This window comes from Sparus aurata, chromosome 5, assembly GCF_900880675.1.
Source record: "Sparus aurata chromosome 5, fSpaAur1.1, whole genome shotgun sequence".
NCBI lineage: Eukaryota > Metazoa > Chordata > Actinopteri > Spariformes > Sparidae > Sparus > Sparus aurata.
Genome location: NC_044191.1, coordinates 29,961,341 through 29,971,601, shown reverse-complemented (window position 1 = coordinate 29,971,601; position 10,261 = coordinate 29,961,341). Strand labels below are relative to the sequence as shown.

The following is a 10,261-nucleotide window of genomic DNA, read 5'->3' as shown; positions in this document are numbered from 1 at the left end:
GTAAAGGTAACATAAAACAGTTATTCCTAGTATGTGGATGAACTCAAAATGCTTATTGGAATATTGCATTTTCATTGTATGTTTTACTTAACTATTACCTACATATGTGGAAAAATCCTTTCAATATTTTTCCCTATGGGCTTCCATACTTTAAGCAGTGTTTTTAATGCACAGTATGTTGCAATAGGTAAACTAATGCACATTTTAAAATGTTTCTGTGCCAAATCTACCGGTCCAAGCCAAAATATACAAATATAAAAGGATTCTTCATCCTAGATTTTTGTGCCGTATTGTCTGAAAATGTGAAATTATTTTCCAGCAAGTAATTAATTCAACGACAGAATAATAATACCACAGGAAAGACATGTTTTATTGTGTTCTTGTGACGGCTGTAGCTTTTTCAGTCCTCAGGAGTTGCTGGTAGTATTTGTTTTGAAGCAGTGCAGACGGTTCGCAGGCCTGGAGAGCATCTCTACAGTATCCTTCCTGTAAAGTTGTGAATTTAAGGTCTCCAACACATGAAACTGGTGCTGTACGAGGTATGACACGATACTGTAGTCTTTTTCAGGCTCAACCTCTTTCATTCAGATGAGCACATAAATACATAGAAAGTATATTTCATATGTTTGAATGATATGCACCCATTGTCATCACAGCTGCTGTGGAGGCAGCATATAAAAATTTTAATTAGCCAGTTCTTTACTCAAAAGCACCACGACTTGTGTCCCACTCTCACACACGCACACACACACTCACACACACACACACAAAGCAAACATACACAGATGCAGATGTGGATATATTGTCACTCATTAAGGTCCAGTTGTGAGTTCTCTGGTCTGGTTTCTGGAGTCACATCTTTCATTCAGGAGAAAAAAAAAAAGAAAAAAAAAAACTGGGTGTGAAACACACCTTTACACAACCTTACAGTTAAGTGTATCAGACACATTGTTCAGACATGGACTGGATCAGGGCCATTGCACACTTGTTCAGCTGCGGGAACGTTCTTTATGGCTGAAGGTCTTCGCGACGACTCTCGAGAATCAACTCGTGCAGCAGAGCAGAATCAGATGATCTTGACCACAGGGAAGTACTTGTGAGCCGAGAAGTCGAATTCTGGGAGTACCTGGGGGATGCAGAAATTTGGCATTTTTACTCCCTATGTGGAACAGCTGTCGCAAAAGTTTCACAATGCATGTCCATTAAACACCACTATATAAGCATTACCCACTTTTAAAGCACAACATTAGAATAATTTCTATTCTACATAAACGTGACCAATCCTTTTGAGTTTGTTCCACAGAAACGAGGTGTTTTGTCGTGTTACCTTGGTCTCCTTCTTGTGCCCTCCAGCCAGGAGCTTCATGACTACAATGTTAGGCTTGGCCACCTTCAGTATACGGTTAACCTGTAATAAATCATTAACTGGTTATTTATAGTTGAGAACAATAGAAAAAGTAAAAACTAGAGTACAAACAGACTAATTGAATTACATATTGTGAAATGATGTAACAAGTAGCACAAGTGAAGAAGAAAATAATCAAAACATTAAAAAGCAAAATGGGTTTGGCATGTCACGATGGATCCCTCTTGTTTCCTTGAATAAGACCCGCTACTCTGCCTGGTCTTAGTGGGAAAAGCAGTGGGATCCATTTAAACATTAGTCTGGCATTTATTTTACGAAAGTTGACGCTTCCTGACCTCAGGGTCTGGGCTGGGCACATTTTCTAGGATGAGCTTGGCTTGCTGGAAGTGTTTGCTGGCGGCCATGTAGAGGTCAGCGGAGCCTGGCGGAGGATTGTACTTCTTCAGATCGGACATCTCCTGGAGGTGACGGAAGAGAGCAGGAAAATTGGAAAGCAAGTGAGATAAAGGGCAATAAAAGGAAAAAAAAACTGGTAAAGATAAAATACATCAGAGAGTCTGTTCTAGTACCTTGAACTGGATGTAGTGCACAGGGGGCGGCGTGACCACGCTGTTGAAGGGGGCGAAACGATGCTCATAGCGGACCTGCTCACTGTCCAACTCGAACTGAGGCTTACGCACCTTCCCGTCCATATCCAGAGCTACCATGGTCTGAGGAGAGACATGAACAACAATACTGCAGTGTGAGTAAAAAACAGGAGAGAGGAGGGATCAGAGGCTGAGTTATACCGATGTCCTACCTTGTACATGCCAGCGCACATGTTCTGGTATGCCTGACTCATGGTAATCTCCTTGCTGAGAGGACGAACTGTAGGGGGAACCAAAGCATTACGGTAGTAGGATGAGCAGTAAAGCTTTTACATTAAAGTCCTTGTAATAGGTTGTGCTTAATAGGTAATAATGCCCTTATAATTCCTTTTGAAGCTATTATGGCATATATCAACACATACGCTAACATTGGAGCTAACCTTTTTTCTTCTTCTTGGTCTTTTTGCTGCTGCGTCCTTTCAGCTGCTCCTCAAGAATCCTCTCCTCTGCCATCTGAGAGGAGTCGGCTCGGCTCAGAGTGGACATCAGCCATGCGTACAGGAACTCTGACAGGTACCTGCAGTCAAGAAAACAAACACATATTAATTCACAGGTGAAACCAAATTGCAAATGTAGAGGGATCTGATAGTGTGTGCCAACCAGTAAAGAAACCAAATGTGTTTGCTCTCACCAGTAGATGTAGTAGTATTCATGCATGCTGTACAGCTCCAGTTCAAAGCCACTCAGCAGGTACTGGATCATGATCCTCAGGTTATGATAGAGGATCCAGGTGCCAAGACAGGCTAGATGCTGCCGCTGAGGCTCAAGTTTCATCAGTAAGCTGTGCAGAGCTGCATCCACCTTCTCTGCCTGCAGAGCACAAAAAATAGCTGGTTTACAAATTATAAGACCACAACTTCCCCCCAGAGTGGCGGAAAGAGAACCACGACGAAGTTGGCTTTGTACTTTAAAATATTTGTTGTGGGTTTATATATTTGCATAAACAATGACAAGTAAATGATGAAAAAAGGTCAGTGGTGTTTAAATTGAATAATTTCTTAACTTCCTCTAAATAAAACTAGGGAAGGAAACAGCTGCGGTTCACCTCGTCCTGCAGCGTGGCAAACTCTTCAAGAATGTGACCCAGCTTGTCTCTCTGTCGAGCCCGGTTGTGTCCGTGGATCTGGATCAGACTGCAGAACGGCTGAAGGGGGCATTAGCAAGACATAAATAAACACGCAGCTTCACTACATGCCTATTCATGTCACTGATGACAGACCAGCCCATTATCTCAGTGTTGAAATACAAAATAATCCTATAATAGCAGAGCTAAAAATAGCCTCTGAACAAACTGTCCATTTAGGAAGCAATTATACAGCTTTCCTCCTAAACTATTCAACTTTAACCCAACTACTGGGTGAAAGCAGCCCATACAGTTGAATGAGCGACTGAGGCTTGAGAATGCAGCAGATGTACTGAAGAGTGAAGTTAACATACCCTGGAGCAGTGTGTAACAAAGGAGTCAATGTAGTCCTTCGCCTGGTGGTTGTTGAAAAGACAACACCTGGAGGGAGACAGACACATAAAATCCACATCTCCAGGCAAAAACAAGCTCACTCAAGACAGTATGCATATTACATCAGCACAGACAGTCCAAAACAAGGCTCAAAATCAACCCTAAAATAACTGTTCAACTTAAAAATTGTTTAACCAACGCAAGACTTACTTGTAGGAGAGGACAGGCGGGCTGACGAAGTATCTCAGAGCATCTTTAATCATGTCTTGCATCAGGTGGGTCCCAAAAACTTTCTTATTATCTATCAAGAACGTCGTCTGGATGTAAGAAGACAATTTGTTTAGTTGTCGTACATAAACAGATGTGTTTTTACTAAGATTATATTATGGGTTACATAAATTATATTGTTTTTTTTAACATGTATAAACACCCAAAACAGGAGGCACAGCAGTGACTCTTCAGATTTGACTTACCTGAAGAAGAGATCTAGAGAGCACACAGGGAGACTGTTCACTGAACTCACAGAAGAAGTCCTGGTAAGAGCACAAAGACAATATTAATTTACCTTCATCATTGACATGATAAACAGCTTAATGTGTGCTAAATAAATTCCACATTATGAAGCAAATTTGGTAATAAACAATATGGAATAGCATAACAATCTGGGTGTGAGTTTACCAGTATGCCATGCAGGTTGGTGGTGTTGATCACGTCACACACGGTCTTGATGCGTTCGATGAGTTTGCCAAAGTAGGCCACCATGTCCTCCCTCTTAATGATCTTGGCGTAGCGAGGAAAGGTGGGCGGCAGCAATCTCTGGTTTACCAGTGGCTCAAAGCCCATCATGATGGGATGGTCTGAGTTACCAAAAAAAAAAAAAAAAAAAAGGTTAACATAGGTCTAATTTAGTAATTATAAAGTAATCTTCCCCTCGAGTCTGCCAGGGCTAAATGTAATAAAGCAAGATAAAAATTAATTGAGGATTTTTAGCTCCACTGAGGTGGAGAAGGTAAATGTAGTGTGAGTACCACACAACTGGTTGGCTGGAGAGCAAAAATGTGAACAATATATGCATAATTTAGTTGTTCTGAGTAATTTCCAAACTGAGCAGCTTTGGTATTTGAACCTATTGTGTCTACATCAGTGCTTTTGTGTGTGTTATTCAATTTTTTACAGGTTTTTAAATACTTTAAAAACAGACTAATGACTTCTTTGTCATTGCCAGTGGACGCGTTTGCCTCCTTCTCTTATTTTTTCTTCTTGTGTGTCACATTCAAAGTCACAAACCCACCTGAAAATCAGGGAACACTAGAAAGCAGCTGATCATATAGCTCATCACACCACATCCAAAAGACATCTCAGTCAATTACATAATGAACTATACACATCGCTTTTTCCAGAGCTGATGACAAAAGTGGCTGAGGAGCATATGCACCATACTGAACAGGCAAATGGCAAAGATCAGGCACCGACACTGAAGCTGGTGACGATGTAACAGTTGCTGCTTTATATATCCTTTCCTTCAGTCTCTCTCCTTGAACAGAGACGGATTGGAAAAGCACTTCTGAACTTCAAAAAGTGTCACAGCATCACACCCGAAAAGGGGAGAACCGGGACCAGGGTGTCATGTTTCCATCGCAGCTGCTCAGAGCACAAAACCGATAAACACCCATGAAAACTGCAGCGTCATTTTACAGGGAAGTGAATGTTGATTGTACCACAAAGCGTTTTCAGCTGGTTATGCAACAGTCTCAGTTTACACTCCATATGACCCGCTTCAGCAAACAACACCATCTGCTAGAAGATTGGCCATTTCTCGGCAGTTATTATATTCACACTTAATGCCTGACACTGGATCGATTCCAATTCATACAGATCAGGTAAGCGATAAAAATCAAGTGCTTAAGAGGCCTTGAGGAGTCTCACAGCCTGAGGGAGGACGCTGCTCTGTCGTCTGGTAGCACAGCACTAAATAAACCTTTAGTGCTGTGCTACCAGACGACAGAGCAGCATCCAGGGGGCGCTAGACCAAAACATTTAAGTTAAAATTAAAGACAAAAACCAGATGTTAGCAGGTGTTAGTGGTTCTTTTTGTCCACGATGAAAGGGTTATTAGTTTTACCTCCTTTAGTGGTGTCATTCTGTGATTGGATGCCGTGCTGAATACTGGAATGGATAGCTGATAAGAGGTCAGCTGCCTGAGCCACCAGCTTTTGGGCTTCGCACACCGAGCTGGTCTAAAAAGGTAAAAGACACAACCATAAACACTAAGAAGATAACGACCAATTAAAAAAAACAAAAAACAACAAGTGCCTTCAACTACAATAAATACTTTAACATGGAAGAAGAGCATCTGAATACACATGTCTGATTGTCCATTACCTCTTTCTTGGTAAAGGTGATCAGTGCAGTCAGAAGAAGGCGCGTGAACTTGATTCTATTGAAAAGTGCCAAACACTGCTGATGCTGGGAAAAACAAAGAGTAAGAACATTTAACAGGCTCATGTGTACAAATCTAATAATACACATACTTCCTAATTTGTCTTTGAAGCTCCACAAGGAACAAGAAACCACAAAGGCTGAATTTTAGTCTTTTTACGACCACCCAGTCCATTTTTGGGTCGGGTTTTGCTCTTCATTATTATCATTACTGTAACAGCTGGAAATTCCAGAGTAGACTCTCAAAAGGTCATAAAAGTCCCACAATCTGATAGACGGGTGGAAAACAAATTAGAACAGGCAGAGGTTGAGAAGGAGGCTTCCAAGGTTTAGTTTGTGGCTGAAATAATATTTGGCTTCATTAATGAATTTTATACCTGTAGTCTGATGTATTGTATGTTGAAACTGAAACCACATGAGTCATTAGCAACTTGTGTTTTCTAAAAGATTGTCTAAAAAAAAAAAAAAAAAAGGTATTCCAAAAACATGCCTCCAACAAAAACAAATAAATCTGCAGTAAAAAAAACCCACAGACATGCAGAATTGACCTGACTCACCTCCAGCTCAACCTCCGGGTTTCGCTGCTCTCCCTGTCGACTGCGTGTGCTCTGAGGCAGTAGCAGAGAAACCAATAAACAATGTAATACTCAGCTTATATATCAGCAGTATTTGATTAAAATGTCAAGGATTGAAGCTTAAACTGGAGAAGAACAAATACCTTTACTTTCCTCTGCAACTCATCCTCCACATCTTTCAGCATTCCTGGCAGGAAGAACAAATAAGAGAGAGAGAGGGATGACATCAGCTATACTTCTGAACTAACAGTATAAATCTGTAACGGCCTCACTTTTCCACAGTATATGTGAAGCTGCAGACTTAATGAATCATGATGCAGTACCTGTTACCCGCAGGTCTGTGACATTATTGGCCATCTTGAAGCCGTAAGTCATGGCCTGGAAATCCTCCTGCAGACAAATATGAGATAAATCGTCATTAAAGACATAAACATGACACCAGGAACAGATACACACTGGCAGAAGGACAGGGGAAAGTTGCTTACCTCCTCAAACACAGCAGCTTTGTTGACTTTCTCTCGTGCGATGTCACACACCTTCAGGATGCCCAGGGCAAAGGATTTGAGGGCCGGCTCCTCTATCAGGTCGGGGTTATGGACGTAAAGACAGGTGAACACAGTCTGTGCAAGGGAGTGACCCTCCAGCCATGTGATCTAGGAATAGGAATGCAAACACACACTCATGAGCGCTGGTATCCTGCAGTGGTGTGGATCTAAACTTCAATGGGGATCAGTGGCTTTGCAGTCAAACCACCATTTTGAATTCAGGTTTTTGTTGTTTGTGGGTTCAGGAAAAAAGAAAAAAGGATTGGTAAACATTACAAACTGACTTGCCATAGTGACCAATGAATATATAAAACAGCTGTAAAGTGTCTAAGTATGAATATTACATGTAAAATGCCATTTTTGTATCTTGAAGCGAAATGATAAACGCTAAAATTCAGCAAAAGTTTAGAGAATCCAGCGACCTCCATTAACAGACCGACTCTTGACACCCTTGGGGAGCTAATCAAAAGAAAAAATGTGCCCTTCATAGGTCAGTCAAATGCAAATCCATCCGATGTTTATGTATTAGAAACTGAAACTCACCAAACAGCAGAAACATGTGTCTATGATGCCGATGAGTTCAGGAAGACTTAGATCTTTCACCTTGATGGCACCTTCCTACAATACAACACAAGAGAGCCGTACAGATTATGTAGAACCAGGTGGGTAATCACACTGTATGTATTAAACAATATTAATTAAACTAGAGAATGCATTCAGAGTTTTACAGAAAGTTAGACGTTTTATCTTAATACTTGAGAATTCACTGATTTCATTGCGTGTCCGCGTCAGGTCAGTGGTTCTGTACCTTGATAGCTTGTTCAAAGTTGAGCACTTTCCTGTTGACCTGGTTTCCGATCATTCCTGCATCCATTTTAGGATCCATCATCTCTATGGCTGACATGGCCTCAAACAGACCAAACCTGCCACAACAAACACAGCATTAGGGTCTGTTTTGGATGTGTGTTTACAAAGAGTTCATTTTTACCGACGATGATATTAGTGGGCTGATTAATAGATGTTTATGTCAAGAAATTACAAGGATTCTGTCTTTCACTGCAATTACTCTATTGTGCCAATGCTATGAAGTCTTTGAAACAGATTTTAGACTATCTGAAAACTCTCTATTGACATCCTTGGAATCAATCTTTTCAGCAGGCAGGCTGACTCATGTCAGTGGAAAATGTTTTTTTTGGCAAATTGAGCGAACTGACCCTTTAAAATGTGAGTCTGCAAAAAGCATTTTTGAACCACTCACAGTTTGTCATGAAGCAACTCTCCAAGGTTCAACTCTGCATGAATAAAGGATGAGGACAAGGGAGGAGAAAAAGAGGAACACGTCAGTTCCTTTTTCAACAGCACACATACAACTCCCACACACAAGCAGCCGAGAGCAGAGCCTGTACCTTTGCATGCACCCTTGAATTCATGTGTAATGTCAACCCAGTTGGCATTGTTCTTCATCTTTTCTGGGATACCCAGCCCCCAGCCAGCATCATCATCCTCAACTGCTGACTTCATCACCATGGTGACTACTAAAGAGAAACACAGAGAACCAAGACAAAGTCTTCAGAATATTACAAAATATCAGCCATCTCAAAGCATTTTGTAATCAGCAGAACATATGACACAATTTCTTAACAATATGGTTTTAGCAAGATTGCAAAACATAACGTCAACTTAACATTTTATGATTTAAGTTAAAATCCAGCAATCCAGCCATTTTAGACCCTCTGGTCTCGTAGTGGTGCCAGTGTTATGCAGTTGGCTTTCTTAACATGTTTATTAGCCAAGAACTGGAAAAACACACATTTACATTCACACAATAATTTACTACATTCCTTTGTATCCCCCACTGAGCATTCCAATGGTTAGTCTGCAAACACTCTGCTGGCTGACCAAGCTTTTAAAGTACCATGCAGTCTGTACAGTCAGGTTACAAGCGTAGGTTTGATCTGAAAGTGACGTCCACTGTCATAACGTTTTCAAGGCTCATTCATATGAAATAAGAGGGGAACCCTGTCCATGGCATCTAAACATCATTCAAAATCATCACATATAAGGCAATACGTACTCATTGATATTCATATTTTACATGTAGATGTGATGACGTGAGAGAAACCAGCCATTTAACCATTTAACTATTCTATTCTTTTGAACTTGTACTTTACCAACTTGAGCTCCACTCCTGTTAACCGGACATGTGGTGTATTATGATCTTGGGAATCATTAGAGGATTAACATCATGCTCTGTGAACATGACATGAGAGGCTCAGATTAGAGCCTAAAAAGGAATAAATGGCACCCTTGAGTGCACTGGAAACTCTCAACCTTTAAAACAAGAACATGTCACTACTATGATGGACATGCTGGATTTCTGTATGATTGATTTAATCCTCTCAACCTGATATATAGCAAATATCTCTGATATTGCTAAGAACATTTTGATAGAAATGTAGTAACTGAGCTAAGACGCAAATAACAGCAGCCAGTGACATGAGTGTAATATAGCATAATGACATCGATTGAACCTGATCACACACAGATACAATACTCATAAGCATAAACAAGATACTGACGCATTTCACTGAATGTGAATTAAGCTAACATTTACATGTAGTATAACAAAAACAAAACAAGAGAATAACAGTCGTACTGTTAATTTAAGTTGACCTAAACTTGTACCGTTTACAAAAAAGAACAAAACAGTAAAGTCAGTTCTGGTTCCTCCTGCATGGTACCAAAAATTACGAGATGCATAGGACACGTTAGCTAGCTAACATCAACGTCAAAGTAGCTTGTAAAACCGGGTGCTAACACGCTAATGTTGCCCACAGTGTGAATAAAATCCTGACTATCTTCGTTTAACAGGTCATCCAATTCGATCATGTATGCAGAACACAAATATCATCACCAGAAAGTCATATTTTCGTTGTAAATCGGCACGTACCTCAGTATTGTGTACTAACCATGTAGCTAATAAAGATCTCTTCAAAGACTATATAGATCGGCGCATAAATTAAACGTCATAGGCCACTGTCAACCCAGGTGGGCGTGGACTGGGAAATGTAGTTTTTCTATGTCACAATGAGCAGTTTATCGGTTGGAACACGTCCAGCAGGCTATAAATCCTGTCCTAATGAAACATTTTGATGAAGGTTAATATGCACTTGGCGCTCTCTTGAATTGTTCGCACTTGTCCTGATTCCAAGACATTACTGTGCCTGTAATCA

At 40.6% G+C, this 10,261-nt stretch overlaps 1 protein-coding gene across 5 annotated transcripts; it reads right to left on the bottom strand.

The window, feature by feature from the left end:
- Positions 1 to 644: 644 nt before the first annotated feature.
- naa35 (N-alpha-acetyltransferase 35, NatC auxiliary subunit) lies at positions 645 to 10,187 on the bottom strand. 5 transcript variants are annotated; one of them, XM_030417229.1, is made up of 24 exons: positions 9,979 to 10,034; positions 9,200 to 9,278; positions 8,435 to 8,563; positions 8,287 to 8,320; positions 7,837 to 7,951; positions 7,572 to 7,646; positions 6,969 to 7,136; positions 6,807 to 6,873; positions 6,627 to 6,670; positions 6,466 to 6,516; positions 5,852 to 5,935; positions 5,592 to 5,706; positions 4,148 to 4,326; positions 3,943 to 4,002; positions 3,680 to 3,786; positions 3,451 to 3,517; positions 3,059 to 3,157; positions 2,645 to 2,823; positions 2,394 to 2,530; positions 2,166 to 2,233; positions 1,936 to 2,076; positions 1,702 to 1,824; positions 1,328 to 1,408; positions 1,067 to 1,126 (listed from the first exon to the last, which is right to left on the bottom strand). In XM_030417229.1, exons 3-24 carry the CDS (start codon positions 8,553 to 8,555, stop codon positions 1,067 to 1,069), a joined length of 2,175 nt encoding a protein of 724 aa, XP_030273089.1. In that variant the 5' UTR covers positions 8,556 to 8,563; positions 9,200 to 9,278; positions 9,979 to 10,034. The 5 variants fall into 5 exon arrangements, with proteins under 5 accessions (XP_030273091.1, XP_030273087.1, XP_030273089.1 ...); XM_030417228.1 differs by lacking the exon at positions 9,200 to 9,278 and having other exon boundaries at positions 9,979 to 10,187; XM_030417230.1 differs by lacking the exon at positions 9,200 to 9,278 and having other exon boundaries at positions 9,998 to 10,055.
- Positions 10,188 to 10,261: the final 74 nt, after the last annotated feature.

Bases quoted from the DNA above. Each gene is read 5' to 3' on its own strand.
- naa35 (XM_030417228.1), bottom strand. From the start codon at position 8,555: ATGGTGATGAAGTCAGCAGTTGAGGATGATGATGCTGGCTGGGGGCTG. The intron at 6,874-6,968 runs GTAAGCAACTTT...ATTTGTCTGCAG, and splicing joins AAGCTGCTGTGTTTGAGGAG to GAGGATTTCCAGGCCATGAC. The intron at 5,936-6,465 runs GTGAGTCAGGTC...TGTTTTTCCCAG, and splicing joins ACCCGGAGGTTGAGCTGGAG to CATCAGCAGTGTTTGGCACT.